The 20,384-nt window shown below is 34.1% G+C and overlaps 1 protein-coding gene across 3 annotated transcripts in view; it reads right to left on the bottom strand.

Moving 5' to 3' along the window:
- Nucleotides 1-349: 349 nt before the first annotated feature.
- The window catches only part of Galk (N-acetylgalactosamine kinase), a 39,713-nt gene continuing 19,678 nt past the window's right edge, over nucleotides 350-20,384 (bottom strand). The window contains exons 1-8 of one of the 3 annotated variants that reach the window (XM_067104953.1): nucleotides 15,363-15,724; nucleotides 10,157-10,292; nucleotides 9,244-9,411; nucleotides 7,221-7,525; nucleotides 6,784-6,960; nucleotides 5,357-5,520; nucleotides 4,929-5,194; nucleotides 350-4,089 (exon numbers count right to left, since the gene is read on the bottom strand). In XM_067104953.1, the coding sequence (XP_066961054.1) occupies nucleotides 3,921-4,089; nucleotides 4,929-5,194; nucleotides 5,357-5,520; nucleotides 6,784-6,960; nucleotides 7,221-7,525; nucleotides 9,244-9,411; nucleotides 10,157-10,292; nucleotides 15,363-15,423 (1,446 nt within the window). In that variant the 5' untranslated portion in view covers nucleotides 15,424-15,724 and the 3' untranslated portion in view covers nucleotides 350-3,920. Of the gene's footprint in view, nucleotides 4,090-4,928; nucleotides 5,195-5,356; nucleotides 5,521-6,783; nucleotides 6,961-7,220; nucleotides 7,526-9,243; nucleotides 9,412-10,156; nucleotides 10,293-10,705; nucleotides 10,836-15,362; nucleotides 15,725-20,384 lie in introns of those variants that run through there. The other 2 variants (XM_067104954.1, XM_067104955.1) reach the window with 2 other exon arrangements.

Below are 20,384 nucleotides of genomic sequence, written 5' to 3'. Positions count from 1 at the left end.
GGCACAAATTACAGTGTTGGTGAATCTTATGAAATCTCATAAATTATTCCAGCTTTTAATCAAGAAACAAACTGTTGCAAGTAAACTTTTCTATACTTTCATACCCTCAAAAATCTGTCATTTTGTTAGTGAAAGTCATACCTTTTGTGCTGAGAATTGTTTGATGTCGGATTGTATCAACTGAAAGATCAAACATTAAGATTTCAAAATTAATAGTGCCAGTAACTCCAATCAAGAAAATTTAAATGGTGTTGGCTATTAAATTCTGAGATAGGAAAAGTGTAGTCAGTTGGTCAAGAAGAACCCAGAAGTGTAATACTTGGTCAGAAGAAGTATCATGAAACAGCTATGCATTCCATAATTTTTATTTTAAGAACAGTGCAATTCTTCAGTCTCGTGAGGTCATAATAATTTTCAAAGTACCCATGCCATGCTAATATGATCCAAAGGTACTGTTAAAGCCTTTAATTTCTTATTATCTAACTTTGTCAAAAGGAGTGGAAATTTCTTCAGCGATGAAAGTAGAATAAAAATTAAATTTTTTCTCACAGAAAAAATAAATGACATGACATTGATACATATTTCATCACAAGTGTTCAGTCCTGCAGTATATGTCATGTCAAACATGATCCTATTTCCTCTAATCTTGAGTTTGTTAAATGAGAGACTACACCTACTGACAAGTAGCAAGATTCAATTCCTACGTTTTATAGATGTTAAGGTAACCCAACTACCTCTATTAATGAACACAGTGCTTAGCCTTTTAGTTATGATAAGTCTAATGCAGTAAACAAGGCTTTTAGTTAAGGTAAGTCTAATGTTGTAAATAAGCCTTTTAGTAGAGTCTAATGCAGTAAACAAACCTTTTAGTTAAGTCTAATGCAGTAAACAAGCCTTTCAGTTAAGGTAAGTCTATTGCAGTAGACAAGCCTTTTAGTTGAGGTAAGTCTAATGCAGTAAACAAGTTATTCTTTAGTTGGGATAAGTTTAAGTTAATGGGCCACTTTGTTTACAATGTCAAAAGGAGTGGTTAGTGCAGTAAATAATTGCTTAAGTTAAAACATTACAGAAAAATTTAATTAAAATCATATTGTTCAGTCTACAGGCACTGTAACACATGGAGATTTTCTGGCATCTTTCTGTATCCTGACACTAACACAGTAGCCACAAAGTTTCTCATGTCCCATCATCATAGTGCATATAAATCTGATTAATCCATTTCCCAATGACGACAATACAATTTAAATCTCATGTAGGAAGCTTGATTAATTTGTGCTTGCTGAGTTATACATCATATCCTATGAAAATTTTCTTTTAAGGACTGCTGAAAAGCAATGTCTCTCAATTTTAGTACAGTATCCTATGCCATAGGCCTATGTAATAACCAAATCTACAGAAAACTAAGGATTTACTTTAAAGGGTAATTGAGATAAAAAATACATTTATATAGTGGATAGTATTAAAAAATGCATTTATATAGTGGATAGCATTATCACATGGTTAGATAAATAAATGACTATTGACAATAATAGCAAGTGATGTCTCTTGTGACAACATGAGCACCTTCTGAGGTCTTTACTGGTGGTGTAACTTCACAAGATGTCCATAAAACTGACAATGACACTGCCTCCAAGAAATCAGAAGAATGTAAGGGTCTTTCTGTGTAAAGATTGTAATAGTCCCGCAGTATACAGAGGTGAAAAGGCCTTCAGTGTAGAGAAATAGACCTTAATGTTAAATTCTTCCACCTTTGCATGCTAAGGTTTTTCACTCTAATAATGTTTAGTTTGTCAGTCTATGAAAATGGAAAATGAAGTACTGTATGAAGTTGCTGTTATATGCTGTGCCAAGTATTGTAATGTAACCTGAAATGATAGTATTGGGTATTTTAATTACACCATTGTGTTAAATAGTGTGTGATACTGTAAAAGCTGCAACACTTATTCAGATCATACTACATTGCACAACAAAGACAAATACCGTACAGTACTGTAGTGTGAAATGGATGCTGTCACTTATGTTCTATCTATCCGTCTATCTAGATTAAGCCAGCCTTGTGCTGGCATGAGCTCTTGCTCTTCGTTAGCCTGTAACTCACTTATGTTACACATTACTGTACCTCCATCTCTTGTGCTTCCTGACTCTCATCTACTTACATATGTAAATACAGTATTTCAATAAATAACAGACAAATACAACATTTAAAAGTAAGGCAGAAAAAATAATATTGCACATCATACCACATAGCGGTGGTATTTTAAAAATATTCAACCTTGCTATAAATACAATGTATATGGCTATAAAGCAATCAATAATGGGCTCAAAGATTTGACACAAAAAAAGCTATAATTTTCTACCAGTATAAACTACTCTAGAAGTAAAATAAATGCCTAGTACATTATGTTGTGTACTATATATCAGTTCTTCCTGACCTGAGACAAAATGGTAACAAAGTAGGTAAAGTCTTCACAGTTTTTGAACATTTTTCAAATGCAAAGGCAGAGCTTGAAATAACATTTCTTGAATGTTGCTTAATAAAAACCTTATTTAAAGTGCTAACATAGTTAGGATGCTTTTCAATTCACTAGCAACGATGTACATTACATTCTCAATGCTCTTTACAAACATCATTGAGGTAGCAACCAAATATAAAGCTTCTTAGCGAATTTATGACTTAAAAATTCACAATCTTGATAGAGCTGATGAAAAATAATTACAGTAATCATGAAGCCAAATTAATTTCATTGTGAAATATAATAAACAATCATTGAGCCCGTGTTCAATTTGCCATGTACCATTTAGTAGTACATGCTATTAAAAATCACTGTAGCTTTTAATAAAGTAGAGAAACTAGCTCTTATCCATACAAAAATATCAAGAAATATCAACCAAAGTTTAGGTGAAAAATTGAAACGTAAACTTTTTATACAGTACTATTTAAATAAAAACAATACTGATTCACACATTACTGCTGATCTATGATTCATCTTTACTAGTTCAATTTTAAATTTTTGGCAAAATTACAAAATAAATGTAAAGTAATAGCTTCTGATGCTGGTGAAATTATTCACTGATTTCCTTAGTAACAGCCTGAAATAAAATTAAAAAGAAGTTCATAAATGCAGTATCAAACAATAAAGAAGCATATTAAACTTATGTTGATAACCTCTAATATACAATACTATATATCCTTGCCAAATATATAGCTTTCATGGCATCTTCTAACATTTTCTATTCAAGACAGTTTTCAGGTACAAAATATTACATAAAACTGTGTTATTACACTTACTGGCCCATTTCAATTGTTAGTAAGTTGTAAGTATTGTACTAAAATACTTTCATTATAGATCACAGGAAAAAACTTAAAAATTTTCTCTTACATGCTAATGAACTTTCATCTGAACTAATTAAAACTGTACAGTAATTTATTATGATTCCACAGGCCAAAGATCATAAGCTTCCATCTTTTATAGCACATACAGTATTAAAATTCAATAACAGAACTTATACTCCTATTCCACACATCAGACAATAATAAACTTTCCCATTTTAACTTTTTATATTATGGAATTTCTAAATTTTTTCCTGTGACTACAACATACAATGATAAAACAATTCACCACCTGAATAAATAAAAATGAATACTGTACTAAGGAGAAATTCAGAAAGAAGCAAAAAAAGACACCAACAAATACAGCAACAAATAAATACACAAGAAACTAGAAAATAAAATCAAACATCAGTGTTAAGCACCAGACATAGACCTTTTCCATATAAAATCTTTGGGTTCTCACATGTGCATATTAAACCAAAACAAGGCATAAGATGAATGAAATTAAAGTATTTGACTTCAAGAGAACAAAATTAGAAAGTAACCACAGATTCACATCAGACTGCTTGAAAGCATTAACATTTTTGCACTAAAATTCATAAATACAAGCTCCAGGGCTGGGCTGAGAACTGAAAAGTACAGAGTTTATATCCTTATCCTTAGTGTTAGCTTCTTGACTGTAGTATTCTTTCACTAACAATTCCTTGTACTCCTCAGCCTCTTCCTCTTTGACCATAGCAACCATGCATCCACCCCATCTGAAACAAAATTGGTGGTCATCAGAAATGGTAAAAGCCTCACTGCACACGTGACTTATGAAATAGAAGCACATCATTTAAGAAATTAATTTACACTGCCTCATCAGTTACAGAAGTTTTAGGTCCTTATTTTTTATTTTTGAAGGTTCACAAGTTATTATTCTGAAGTACAACAGTACAGTAGTTAATCCATACCAACATGTTACTTATAGACTCATAGTGCTGATTCAATGAATCTTTCTTAAAGAGTGAAAACAGGAGCAAAACAGTTAAACAAGACTGGACTATTAAATGGGAAGCGGCCAAGATGAATAGAAGAAAAGTAAAGGCAGACAGCACTAAGGCAAGTGGCCTAAGAGAGATGACACAGAACCTTTAGTTTTGCTTACAGCATGACATGCAAGAAAAAATTCAAGAAGTACCTACATAAGAGATGACTTTAACAAAAGAACCTAAGAAACAACTAGGGTATAAAAAAAAAGGATTATATGAGAACAGAGAAAAATTTTTATACAAAAAAGTTATAGAGTTCCACGTATAACCTTGGCCTTCATTCACCATCATAGGTTGCAGCAGTATATGGGAGTCACTGGACCTGAAAGTATTCCAGTATGGAAGAAAACCTCTAAACATGATAACTGCATCTCATAAGCTTTGAAAGTTATTGAGAAATTGAAATACTCGGACCTGTTGTCCATAATACCAATGATGATGGTGGGAGTATCAAATAGCTCTGAACATTTGTCCTAGTGACAAAAAGAAAATCTTACAGAATATTAAAAAGAATTTACGAAAGTGTTATGAATTACATGTATCTAATTACTATACTCTTTACTTACCCAGCTCCTGTTAGCCTGGCACCAAATGTTACACCCTCAGAAAGGTCCACTAGTTTATCAAGTTTAGGATGTGAACATTCATAAAGTAGTTTTGTAGACAAGTGGGACTCCTTCATCAGCTTCCCAAGTTCCTCTACAGATTTATCACTCTTTTCATCACAGATCCGTTTGAACTCCCACACACGATGCGCCTCTGAGAAAACGTGTTGTGCTCTATCATGAAGTAAGAATTCTTCGATGCTCCTAGTGTTTTCACTTAAGGTAGTCTGCAAAAGAGGAAAATACAAATGTTGAAAATGAAAATCACTTAATTGACACACTATTTTAGCATAACTGAAGGTGGAAGATTTGCATAAAACTAAAAAATACAAGGCATCAAAGATGTCATTTATTCTCAGTTAAATGCAGATAAAAACTATCACTCATACTTTATCTAAATCCTCCTCAGAAGTACCAAGTAACTTGCAAATCTCTTTTTTGCTGTATGGGCGAGATTCAAAAGTGCGTGACACAAGAGTCATCATCTCAGGAAGGCTTTTACCAAGCACTTTCTGAAGTTGGCCAAGACGTTGATACTCTTTCCAAGCTAGACCTGTTGATTGTTAGAATATGTTAAATCACATTAGCATCAAAGTGTTCTTCAACTACAGTATACTTTTAGTAATACCATAATGTCAAGTCAGCAAGTAAATTAGGCAATATTAGAGTTAATGTTATCACATGGTCACAAAGTTTTTCCTAAAAGCCCTGAAAATAAATTTAATGATCTTCATAATACAAGAATATCCTCATACCTGCAATTTTGTGCAGTGCACTAAGTAATAAAATGTAGAGTGATGCGCCACCTAGTGCTTTACAAACTACTGATTAAAGATTCATGAACTGAAGTCAAGAGCAGGTGTTGCTTTAATTCATGATACAAGTTCCAAATCAGTTTTTGAACTACATGGCACTGGATCACCATTTCTGATACTAACTGCATCTGCCTAAACCTTTCATGTCTCAGTTTTTCATTTCTTTAGTCTGTCTATGGTTTTAGTCATTTAATATGGACATATGATGACTGGTCTAAATAATTATCAGTTATGAAAATATATTGTAAAATGTGATCTTTGTTTCTTTACCTCCCTATACCCATGACCTGTGTTGTATACAAATTGGTAGTATACTGTATTTGATTTTTTATTATTCACCATGAAGCCAAATGATAAAATAACAAAATTAAGACTGGCACCAAAAAGAAGAGGTTTATGGGTACATTACATCACTTAATATTCAAGAGGACCCTATTACCCCCGCCACCTTAATTTGTTTTTCATGTAAAGCATTTTGTTACTCATATCTTGCCATAAGACTTACTCACTGTCCCCCATTACTGAGAGTCACTTCACACTGTGCAGTTTATACACAGGTAACCAGACAATATGCTACCCATCAATCTCTAAGCAGATCGTTACATTATATTTAAATCTGTGGTACTATCCATCACAAAATTAGTCAACTAGTATTTACAGTACAGTATTTGGAACTCATTTCATTTTCATTTCCCTTCCTGGTCTTCTGTCCCTTCATACTAACATTCTTCAAAGGAAATTAGAAAGAATCACAGTACAGTACTGTACAGTACTTTGCTCCACAACAGCCAGATATATTCTGCCATTTAAAAGCAAATGTAATAATAAAAACCAGTTTCAACTTTATACTTGAAAAATTTAGCACAAATGTAAAATAAATGCTTCTGTGCTATGATGTATTAGACTTCTTGAACTTTAGGTACAGTACTTAGAAATTAACTGATATTTTTAATTGCTCCGTCAATATATCAACAAAATTAACATAAAATAAGAAACTATACCTGCCTGTTTTGCCATAATCTGGCAAGCGAGACGGCACTCCATGACCCGACAGTTATAATAAGAATTGGCTGCTTTATTCATGGGGGCCAAGCTGTTAGCCACCACAAATGACACACCTGATGGCAGATTCACTGGGGTTGACCTCAGAGGATTAAATTCAATCACTCTTGCTGTCCCTAGGGTAAAAAAAATAGAAATAGGTATTTCATTCCAAGTTTCTGTGTTTTAAGAGTTTTAAGCAGACAAATGTGAATGGAAGTCAGAATATATTTGATGTAGAAAATAGTTCTGTTAAAAGTTCTAGTCTGAAACTGAGGCATGGGGTTGCCAAATTTCATCCAGTTAAATGCATGATCACATTTAATTTTGAATACTACAGTAGTAAACTAAAGTACTGTAGGTGTCATAACTCTGAAAAAGTGGTAAAATATCATACCTTCAGTAGCTAGGAAAGAAATGGCCTGGTCCATTCCTCCACCTTGTGTTCCTACATGCCTTTCGCAACGGGCACAGATCTCAGCAAAATCTTCCTTACTTATCGACAGCTTGTGTGAATGAGCAACGGCTAAGGCTGAGGCACAAACAAGAGCAGAGGAGGAAGACAGCCCAGATGATGGGGGAATATTCCCACTCACAGCCATATCAAGACCAGTAAAAGGTTCATTCCGCCCCCCCTCTTCTTGTATGCCTTGTACGCCACACAGTATATAATTGTACCAAGTAGGATGGCTCTTGTCTATTCTGTAATGGGGAAAATTATAAGTGCTTACATTTAAACTTTTAAGAATTCACTAGCAAAAACTTTTAGTGAACAAATTTGAAAAAAAATTTACCAATTTATGAGCTATCAAACTTCTATGAGGGGATAAGTCTTCACTGCCCAAGTGGGGTTCTCAAAAAAGTATCTGTGGTATTATGTACAATGTAACTGGTTAACATCCAGCATAACGGATGTTTCAGCAAACTAACAAGTACTGTAGTACCTAAGAGATAAATGTCAAAATTTGTCTTGCATATACTGTAAAATCCTCTTATTTTGTTTATAAAGTAATATCTTCTGTACAACTAGATAGCTGCTGAAAATGGAGACACTCTATAAAGATCTTTTAATCTTCCCAGGCGAGATCTGCCACTTCCAGAAGTCCCAAACTCTACATCGTCATTTAAAAGTCTTTATGTTGGATATAAAAATCACAAATCTTCCATTATTTGTATGTAATGGAGATATCTCTTATCCTAATTATGGTGAGTTGCTTGGGTGGAAAGCAATGTACAGGTAATAGTTATTAAGCATTCTGAAGAACTGAACAAGCAAAAAGTGATTACAGAAGCTAAGAAATCTTTAAAAGTCTATTGTATACAATGCTGGAATCTGGCTACAAGGGATGTATTCAGCTGGTAGTCTCAACATTAAACATATCTTAAACTGAGCTAAGAACAGTTACAGTAATATTATTTCCCTAGTAGTTTAAACAGATCAGTAAGATGAAATACTGTACTCAACTTTCATAATGCTAAGCCAAAGGGTTTGTCTTTAACAATAAGATTTAGATTTTATCTAATAAGTTCCAGTTCCTTAAAAGTTTAATAACTGGATAACTTGAAAAAGACGACAATTCTGATATTTTTTAGTAAATTTTTTTTTCTCAAAACCTGACATTTGCTGTGGGTTGAAATTTGGACATCTTCATATGATATGTATAATTGTTAATATTGACCTGCATTCTCTGCATACAGGGATTTTGTTATGTAGGCTATTCATCAAATATCCACGTTAAATGAGCTTGATGAATTTGAAGAGATAAAATTAATGCAATGAGGCAGACCTTTTGATTAAAAAAATGAAAGGCTTGGTCTATTTCAGTTTTTTTTATCAGATTAATTATTCTATAAAGTCTGCCATTTCTTAAAGATGAGGGACCTAGAGATGTTGAATGATCACTGAGAATGATACTTAAATTTACACTGTAATCTGGTCATATCAGCTTCAGCTTTGGCTGCTTCACTGTCATCCTTACTTCCCTTTATGCTCACATAGACAGGGACCAACATATTCCAGTATTTACACCGTTAATATAATTTGTGGAATGCGAACTCAAATTGCTGTACAAGAGAATTTTCAGGACAATAGGTCTGAGGGGTTTCTATGGCACTACTAGTCACTGAAAATAACATTCATTTCACACAATTCTTCTGTGAAAGCAATCACTGTCTGGTAAAGGGAACTGATTTGTTTTATTATGAGACACAGCAGCAAATCCTATGCATGATGTAAACTGATGGGGCTGGGCTAGTTAACTATGTACAATATTTATGATGAAAGGAAGGAGATTACTCTTTTACGTATTACCTCCCAAGATGATCATAAATGCAGTGAAAAAGTTAAATCTATCTTTCATAAGAATATTTTGCTCATAAAACTCATGTAGATTTACATGTACTACTATATAGATACCTACTCAAAGTTGTTAATTTCACAAGAGAACTTTGGGTAGCTGTCTTCAACATTAATGAGATTGAGTTTGCCAGTAGCGTTGCTGCCAACAGCGATCAAGATGTCCAAATCAATGGCCATTGGAAAAACAGCATAGCCACAGTAGTCCACATGCTCACCGATCAGATTCACTCTGTAAACAAAAATATCAATAAATACTATACTGTACTGTATTAGTAGAGGACAATTTTTCTATCTCTGCTCCAAATATTCCAGTAATCTAAACAGTTGATGCAATGTAGGCATGGTGCATATTCCCCCATGAAGAAGATTAATGTACTTGAAAGATTACCATGAAATTATTAGGACAAACAGCCATTTAAAATAATTATGTAGGCAAGCAAATAGTCTACTGCAAGATACTGTATACATAACTTAGGCCTAGACTAGCCTAGATGGTAACACTGAACTAGTACATCTATATTGGATTGATTACCAGTTACTGTAGTAACAAAGTGCTTAGGCTGAAAGAACAAAGAAAGCTGGCTCCAGCTAAAATAAAAGGGGCAGCTGGAAAAAATTACTAACACTAAGTTAAAATGATAACCACAGTGAAGCTGAACATATTAAGGCCAGGAAAATAATGATGGGATTAATGGTCCGGTATGCTTTCTCCATGTACATACATTCTACAAATGACCACGTACATTCCCATCCAACAATCTAGTTGGCTCAAAATTGCAGATCATACACATTAATCTCTTCCACAACAAGCATGACCATACAAAACCAAATAATACTGTACGTAAAGAATACATGTGGTATATTCTTTATGTATATAAATCTTCATTATTCTCCACTCACCCAAAAATATTAAGCTAAGATGCATAGTTCAATTTCATTATTAATTAAAATTTGCTGGCATAGTAAAAATTCACCTTCCAGGAGCTCTGGCACAGAACTGTGGCTTTGCAGAAAACTCTGAAGTAAACGTCTCTACCAGACATCTCAGCCTCTCAGCCTTGCTACCCTCTGATGGAACTCTTTGTAGTGGGGGACAAGACGCACTCATTTCTGTCAAAAGATGAAAGTTACCTGTTATTACAATGTTCTTCAATAATGGAATACACAGTTCAGCTCATTAAAACAAAGGTTTCCAAATACAATTTGTTGCAGCAAGTCTATGTTATAAAAGATTTTAAAAATTTGGGTGAATTCTTATAACACTGAGACTTGTTCTAAATTGAGTGTACGTGATGAGAAACTGTGCTAAGTTGACAAAAATAAAATTGTGTTTACAGAAACACAAAGTAATCACAGTACAGTACCCTACTTAAAATTACACTAATATATTTGATCACATGAAGCTTGCATGAAAACTTTGCAAGTTACTGTATTGTAAATTGTTCTTACTATTATAAGCAAGAACATACTGTATAAGCTATCATATACTATACATATACAAAACAAACATTCACAAAATGTACCTGAAGCCTAGAGCAAGTAGACAAAGAAAATGCTGTGCTCAAATGTATAAGAATGAAACAATTAATCAAGCTAGTAGCGCAACCAATCTGCAACTGTGTATCAAGAGATAAGCCACTGGTATCATTAAATGTTTGTGGCATACCAGGATTTTCTACTGGAATGCATACATAATCCACAAACAATATTTCTCGTACGTGAAAATGCTGTACTGTATAAACATTGGTCTAAAATTTGTAAACTGCAGTACTGTATTTATATATTTTATCTGGCTTTTTTCAGTACCTTTTAAAGAGGAAATAAAGATCACATGACAACTAAAATAAAGCCACAGATAAAGATGCCTCCCCTTTTATCTATAAACGACAACCCAGGGGTCTAAAGTGCTTATCTGAAGTGTGGTAGCAGATTAACATAAGCTACTGTGGCAGATAACAGATTTAAAAGCTCCTCTCATTAGGAGAAACAAAATCACCCCGTTAATTATTTCAACATCGAGGACTACTGTAATGGAAATTTTCATGATAATTACAGACAGCAATTCTTAAGAAAGCAATACACTGTATCTCTAAATGATTCAATAGCATTTTCTTGGTTTGGCTAGGTCTTCAAAAGATAAGGAGTTGTATTTTCATTATAGAGCTAATACTGTACATATGTACAGTAAAATACAGTACACGAAAGATTAATACAGTAAACAGGTAAAATATTAATTTTTCAAATATTTTAAAAAGTCAATGAATAAAGGGTGCATCTCCATATTTTCAGTTTCAACTTACAACAGGTTATTGGGAAGCCCAGTTGCCCATTGTGGATCATCAGTCTATATTAACAAAAAAATTTCTATGAATCTTTGTCATTTTTGTTTTGATAATTTTCAGAAAAAGCAAACTTTCTGATCTTATTATTATATACTTTGTTCTGGTGACTTAAGGCACTTTTTACATAAATTCGGTCAACCTATTCAGTGAAAGCATTCAGATTCAAACAGACCTCTTACGTCAAACATCTCTAACAAACATGAACCATGGGCCCAAGACATCAGTGACATCAAAAAAGGAGTCTCTAACCCAAGACATCCTCAAGGAATTATTTAACCAACACTGTATGCCACCAGCCAGCATTCACCAGAACAATTGGGAGTGACCCCAAGTCTCTTTTTGTTTGTCAACATACTCATGAAATCACCCTATATGCCTACCCACTATTTTCTTTAGTCAACATATACTGTATTTCTATCTTAAGTCATTAAGGCAGCTTTTTGTACAAAGACTGCCTTAGCCAAGTTATATTCACCTTCTTTCCCATGGTGCAGTACTTCATTAGATATTTGTTAATGCACTATTGTTGCAATGATCTCACATTTTTCCAGCTAGGCTAGTCTAACCTCAGTCTGAGATATGTCACACAACCTTGGGTTTGAATAGGATCAGAATTTAACAGAAGCTTTATGTTATATTGCTGCTACTGATTTTCATTAATTTTCACCCTCTAGCATTTTTCTCTACAAAACAATGGATCAAGTCAAGAAATGATGTAGTGAATGCTGTAGGCTATTCTAAATATAAGAATATTTTTGTTATTTACTACCAAAATGTTTAATTGCAATGATTTTTCAGGTAAGAACTTCTTGGTGATATGTTCCTCAGTTTACAGTGCTGCAGTTTACTTGCTGGTCAGATTTATAACATTGATCCTTTATCTGTACTGATAGCAAAGTAAAACAATCAGAATACAATGTACAGCATGGCCTTATCAACTCTCCAAAGTGAAAGATAGTGAGAACATTTTTAAAAATAAGGAATCATACATAGTATAACCTAAATATAGTCCCTATCTCTTTCATTAGTTGAAACAACTCATCACAAGATATTAATTCTGTATGTTATTTGATGACCATTCAGCTAGGTAGGACACAGTGCTCTAACTTAGATTAGGAGGACAGGTAGGTTGGACCTGGCTCACATATTAGGTTAGGTTAGGATTTATCCCTATAAGAACAGTACAAACTCTTATTTGCACAGTTAAGAGGGCAGGGAGGCTTCAACTCTGCCAAGTAAAACCTGGTTTCCTATGTGAGTACTGTATAGGTTAGGTTAAAATGTACTGTACTCCTGCAATTACTGATAGCATTACCCTATTTTAGTGCTTTTCCACCTTTCCTATGATTATTACTGATTATACAAATAAATTGTACATTTTTTCATCTGCTTCTCTCACATTTATTACATATTTTGTCTTTCCTATTAGAACAATTCACTGATTTTTGGTTTCTCTTTTAATGGTTAGATTTAGGGCTAAGAGAAGTGCAATGAGAGTGGTTTGTACCAACAGCAATGGTCAAAAATGCGTAAAACGCAAGAAAAATGCCAAATACGAAAAATGTTTACATGTTCAGTAAGAAATTAATTTATCATAGTAGTGTACTACAAACATTTTGTATAAATTTACCATATGGGTCTACATGTACTGTCCTTCAATAAACATGATATAAAACCATGAATAAACAGACTAAACTTCCAAATATAACATAGTTTAAAAACAGCCCCTCAACAATGAATCCTGCTCTGCTGGATTACTGAATTACTCCCTTTGCCCATAATTACAGCCACTGCACAACCTAATTATCCACGTAGACCTGCTAAAACAGAATGTGTGATCAATTAGCTCAATGATTATTTTATAATCATTAAAATTTCCCTCATTACAACAATTTTTACTCCTCTGCATCTGGCCTAACAGGAATTCATTTACTACAGTACCAAAAGGTCATGCAACAATGGAACAGAGATAAATTTACATACATGGATTCTTCACCTGTTCTGAAAACATTTTCTTTTTACTGACTTTGTCTGCACATGAATAATCTAGCCAAAAGAATTTTTTTTTTTATTTATTCACAATATTGCATTCTTGCCCTTGAAATTCTGATCACTTAAGTCAATGGTCAATCAGCTTAATGCTGTAACATCATTATGTGCGACATCATTACTGAAAACTTTATTTCTACTATCCCATCATGTAACAAGCTCTTGGATGCACTAAATCTGCAGAATCTAGTGGTTTTCATGTATTTTCACCGATTTTGAGGAAATGACTACTTTTAAAAATAATACAATACTGCGTCAATATCATGATCAATGTCTACTATAATAAAATTTATGAAACTGTATTTTCCTCTACAACAAAACTGTTGCAAATACTCACTGGGATTGCAATTTTGGCTTGTTTTAGTTTTTTACTTTACAATGTTATCTGCCACCATGTTTCTTATTGTTTGTTTCCCCCCATTTCTCCAGTAGTGTGCCAGGACATCAGAGAACAATTACACATGCTTACTGTATAGTGAGGTCAATCATTAACCTGACCAGTCAGCAATCAAGAACATTTTGGAGATAAACATTGCAGTATTTTAGATATCTTTTTTAACTCAGTGAACTGTCCTGATTAAGAAAATTGTATCTGAATATGTGCAGACATGAAAATGACATTACTTTAAATATGTAATAGGCAATATTAGGGCTTTTCTGATAGTTCTTGATGTGATTTTTAGAAAATTTGAGAAAAAAGAACGTATTTGGAAGTATGTTGCTCCTTAAAACAATGACTACTTTGGAAGTGATTAAAATGTTAAATACAGTTTTCTAATAGTCTTACTTGTGATTTTGAAATTAATTTTCATCCAAAATTGGTAAATCAACTACAATCTCCCTCCTTTTGTTTAACAATAATAGTTGATCACAGCAGGAGACCACATCTTATTCTTATGGTTAGGGTAGGTTTGTTGGGGGCCAGAGACAACACTCCTTTAATGCAAGGCAATTTAGAGGGCAACAAATCTCAAAGGTAAGCCATGTATGCAAGCAAATAATATCGTTATGATTTTTGGGCCCTAGGTTAAGTTAGGTGGGAGTGTATAATCATGCAAGCCCTGGCATCCTAAGTTAGGTTATAAATCCTTTAGTTCACTCTATGATTTACTGCACCCTAAGGTTAGGTGGGGGAAAGGGTGTTCCAGCCAACACCCAAACCCCATTTAGGTATGGCTAGGAACCCTAGGTTACAAGGCATCCCTGCACTTCCGTACAATAATTTGCATGTATCCCAACTGGATTCCCACTGTGGTTGCCTGTCACTGTTAGATATACAGAGTGGGTGCAACAAGTTAACCAAGCATTTCCAAAGGAAACGAATGTTCAAGTTATCAAAATCATATAAAAAGCTATTAGAAAACTATACCTGACATTTGTACTTGACCATGAGTTTTAAATTAATATCTACAGATTTGTTTATAGCTAGGGGAATCAGTCCTATAGCCACATAAGATGCAATACTCTAGGTTCAGTAAGGATATACTTTGACTGATTTTGATGTCATCTCTTTCCTAGAAATACGTCGTTCTCTTCGACGTCCAACTCAAAAACGAACCTATGTATTTCCATTAAAATCAATATCAAATTCGTTTAAAAACACGAAAATGGACCAGAAATGCCTCAATTCACCACTATGAGCCATCTCGGTGTTATTTTTTACATTTACCATATACAATGGACCCTAGACGACTGAGGAATCTCTGACCTAAATAACAATTGGCTTTAAATTCTTAAAATAAGTTACGATAGCAACAAAATAAATTGGTACTAAAGCTACAGATCTCACTTGTTCCCTGTGGTCTGCTAATGTCAGGGGGCCACGGTATAGTATTAAATATTTCCGGCATTGTGGACACAAGTGTTGGATCAGGTGTTTACTCCAGAACGTAGCAGACGTCACCAAAAATGTTCGGTTTGCACCAGTTTATTTTCTGATAGCTAATGCATTATCTCTGCCAATACTGTTATGAAACGCGTATATTTAAAATTAATAATATACAAATTTGATATTTATGAGTCTCTGAAACTTGGCTGCAGCCTGGAACGCTTTTTGCACTGTGGAATGTAGTCATAGTAATGAAGTTAAGAAAAGAATCGGAAACAGGCAAAACAAAACGACGGATAACCGTCAAACTAATTTTGGTTTCTGGACGGAGTATCAAAACAACGTTAATTCATTGCGGTGAATGCTGTGCATTCATGTACCTACATAACGTATTGTATCATTCTACACACACACACATATACATATAAATAAATATATATATATATATATATATATATGTGTGTGTGTGTGTGTGTGTGTGTGTGTTTGTGTGCGTGTGCGTACACAATTGTACTTGGCCGAGATGTGAAAGTAAAACCATGGACTGCAAGACCTTTTACCTTGTCGCTTTTGCGGGCATCCCTGGAGCAAAAGCCCGCGCTTGCATATAGCCAGATTAATCTAGACGAAGCCTTTACTCTAAGGCATTCCCAAGCAACTGCATGCAACAAAAAAGAATACAAAGAAAACTCGGATTCAAAAGCCAAGATTTGAAGGAGTATAAAACCGTGTCAGGGCATATAAAAGTCATTACGTATGAGGTTGATCTGCAGGTGAAAAACAGCTGTCTTGGATGAACCAAAGTACTGGATTAACCTAGAAGAGGATAATGATACTAACCAATATTGTTGTACTCTTAAGGTCCCTCTTTAAATCGCATTCAAAAGTCTTGTGCAGAGGGGGTCCAATATTTGGAACAGGTATTTGAATAATCTTAGGAATATAATGATTTACAAAACACCATATATAAATTGGAAGGAATTATTTTAAGGAAAAATATTTTTTTCTATATTTATGCGCTATTATGTATAGTACATAGATCTGGAAATGGGTGAGTCAGCTGACACAGAAAAAAAATTATAACCATAAAAATGGCTGATATGGATGGGTTATATTCCTTATAATGAGAGCATTAAAATCCATTCTGCCATCAGAGTTTTAAAACTTATTGAAGGTGTCTGAATTCCATGCTTAGATTAACAGGCCTACTGTATTTTCAAAATTATCTACTATTCTTCAGTTTCGATGATAATTCCAGTTACTGGAATCAGAAGAAACGAGTTTTTCCAGGGCGAAATCGATCAACAATTACCCAAGATCATCATTTCACCCCAAACGCTCAAACAGTTTAACAATCGTGTTAAATGGGTGTGAAATTAAAATTTTAAATCTAGGCAAACTCCTACGACTGCAGAGATCGAGCCAAAAAGGGTACATTTTGCAAATATAAAAGGCAATATAAATGAGACTCTTCGATATTCTTTTAATCTCCAGAGATTTTCGGCATTCCAGAAGAAGCTAATTTATTTTCAGCAATGCTGTTTGCTTTAATTTCGAATGATTTTTTAAAAACAATTATGAAATTAACATTTTTAATAAATAATTTAATCAAACAAGTGCCTCTATAAACTTTCACGAGACTACTATATATTTGAGAGATGTTTGTTATTTTGTCATAAGAGATGTTATGTAAATCGCCTTTCGCAAAGGAAGTGTTGTAATACGATAAACACTTCGCAATGTAAAGGATATGCAATTAAAACATACCTTAGTAGGCAAAATATGGTCAAGTTGATCTTTATAGTGTCGTGATGAATAGCATCAGATTATAACATTACAATACAAAACCACCTGTTTCATTTTGACGTTACAACAGAAGAAGAAAAGATTTGGATGAGAAAGGATATGATGATTATTTTCTTGTCGTAATGACCAGTTTTTTTTTTTTTTTGTAAAATACTCATTAATAAAGTTAGGATTAATGCCTTGCGTTGATTAATGAGATGTACCGGAAGACGTAATTTTTAATGAGATGTAATTTATGATGGTGCGTTATTACTAGCAGGTATTTTTTATTCGTATTTTTTTTATCAAGTAAATGTTCTACTTAGGAAGACATAATTGTAAGGACGAAAGTGCTTTGATGAGTCGAGCATCAGATGAAAATGGTCTTGCATACATACCTGCATATCCCGTGGTATAACTTTGCCGAATACCAAACAGCAGATTGTTTGGGCAAGCATTGGTGAGTCACAGCAAACACAGCTGATCACAGATGCTTTCCAGAGACACTGGTTGCTGATCCTGATTCACTTGTTTGTTATTTGTTGATTCTTCATGTATTTTTATTCTTTGTTAGAGGCGTGTGGACATTACATCCAGTGTTCCTATCTAGCCCTGACCCGAAAAGAAAACAAATAGAGAAAAACTAATGAAAAGTAGAGGGACTTATTCCTGATGGAAGCGAGAAAAGTGCTTCTTGGAGGAAAACGGAAGGAGGAAAAGAATGCTAAAGCTTACTTACTGATCTCTACAAAGTAAATGAGGCATGACGGGGATTAGGCCTTAATGGATGAGGACTCTTTTCCTTGAGCTAAAGGGAGCAGTGGTTAAAATAATACTTGCAGAGAGGAGACAGTCCGTTGAGTTTAAATGCAATAATAATAAATGAATAGAAAAATAAATAAGAAGAAAATAAATAGGGAAGGAGTGGTGTATCACATTCATACTGACGAGACTTCTCTCCTTTTCTTAATAAAATGTTCATCACCATAGTAGTTAGCATTTTGGGAGCGGCTTTAGTTGCTTCATTCCCCATCTTTTAGTTTTTCTTAGTCGTAAGCAAGAATTTAGAAGTCAGTGTCGGCGTGCTATGTATTCTTTTCTAACTTGTTGTCTCGACTTAACAGAAGAAAGATTGCATAACTCCCGTCGATTGTAGTAATGCCTGGACACCTCCAGCATTATCTCACTCCTGAATTCAGTATTTCTATATAATTATATGGCTATATAGTTACAGAAGTTATATAATTGTAGAAGCTACAGGTTAACGAAAGAAGCAAATAAATTTATGAGCAACTTAACACGAAATGGATTTTTAGGGGGATTGTCTATCACCGTCCTTTCTGAACTGGAGCAAACTCAATGAATATCCCTAAATTCTCTTCACCTTAATCTTTCCAGGATATTTTTGTAACGAAATATGCAATGCATAGGGAGGCTAGAGACACCATTAAGAAACAATATCCTGTTGAATGTGTGTGGGCGTTATTAATTACAGAATACGGTTGGGCTGAGCAAAAGGGATGGGAATGGATATTCCGGCTGGACGTAACACCAAAACTTGATTAATCTCTTGCGTTGGCATTTTACTTGTTATTAATTTTTTACATTTTACTTGTTATCAATTTTTAGCACTTTACTTGTTATTAACTTCTGTAAGCATTATGTCAGTTTGGACAGCACACGATAAATTTGTTGCTACTTGTCGATTTAAATGTCAAGCAAAACTTCCTTAATTTCTAAAAGGCAACGATTTCTTTACGAAATTTGTCGTTTCGGTTGGTTCGAACGAGTTCAGATGTCCACACGAGTCCTCTGCGTTCCTCTTACACCGTACCTTTGTGCAAGTGCCCAACTATTTTACACTTGGAGTTAATTTCATTACCTTTTTGCTGCACTGGGTTTATAAGTTGCTTTCTTGACCTTGCCTTGGGTTCGTGTTTGTTGTATAAGCTAATGGGAAGGCAGACAAGACTTAATCCTTTGTAGATGTCTCATAAATCTTGCACACCATTATTAATGTCATGAGAGTCAAAAGACTTACGCAAGACTAGAACCATCTTAAAGCAGCACTAACATCGCCATCAGCAATAACAGCAGCAGCAATTTGTGTCATGGAATAAGTAATTCCGTAATTGTCCTCGGAGGGATTTCGCCGGCTTAATGCATGGAGATGAGTACTGGTTTTCACAGTGAAGCTTGCTCGGACTGATGGTGGTCCAGCGATCAAAATTAATACTTTTAATGTTTTTCTTCTTTTACCATTTTCATATCTTACTTTTTACATTTATCTAGGGAATGTCCACCTCGTAATAACACAGGAACCAATACTTTTTAGTTTTCTGGCCTCAGTAGTTTTTATTTTATTTAAGGTTAAATTTAGCCATAATCGTGCGTCTGGCAACGATATAGGCCAGGCCACTACCGGGCCGTGATTAAAGTTTCATGGGCAGCGCCTCATACATCATTATACAGAGACCACCGAAAGATAGATCTATTTTCGGTGGCCTTAATTATATGCTGTAGCGGCTGTACAGAGAACTCGATTGCGCCGAAGAAACTTCGGAGCATTTTTTACTTGTTTTTCTTCTTTTTTAATTGTAATATTTTGCTATTTTCCTTTATTTAGGGAATGTCTTTCTCTTATCTAAGCAAGCAGCAGGTGGGACTCTCCCGCAGTTTTCCCGAAAACTCTGCTTGCTGGCTCGGAAACGTTGTGGGTCCTGATTCTTTTTGGGAAGTTCCTTTCATTGCAATATTCTGATCATGGAGGAACAGTTTTCTCATTCCGAATGCGTCATCCAGCTTGGATTTCAATACTGACACGTACAACAGAAGACGAGCCTCGTTCCATATCTGTAAATAATGTTTCTTTTTATTTTATAACCTTTTTTTTACTCACTGTGACTCATCTTTGTTCATTTGACTCATATTCTCCTTGTATTTAAATAGTCTGTTTATTAATTTGTTAATTTATTTTTTTGTTTAAATAAGTGACCTCTTCTTCCTTTCTGATACCTCTTTCTAATGAACACCATATTCTTTGGGAACTTGAATTATTAATAATAATAATAATAATAATAATAATAATAATAATAATAATAATAATAATAATAATAATAATAATATGCTTCTTCTGAATGGGAAGTTTAGCTGTATTTATTGCGCACTCGTTGTAATTATATCATCATTTAGATATAT

The sequence above is a fragment of the Macrobrachium rosenbergii genome, chromosome 6 (assembly GCF_040412425.1).
Source record: "Macrobrachium rosenbergii isolate ZJJX-2024 chromosome 6, ASM4041242v1, whole genome shotgun sequence".
NCBI lineage: Eukaryota > Metazoa > Arthropoda > Malacostraca > Decapoda > Palaemonidae > Macrobrachium > Macrobrachium rosenbergii.
This window is presented reverse-complemented; position numbering and strand designations above follow the sequence as displayed.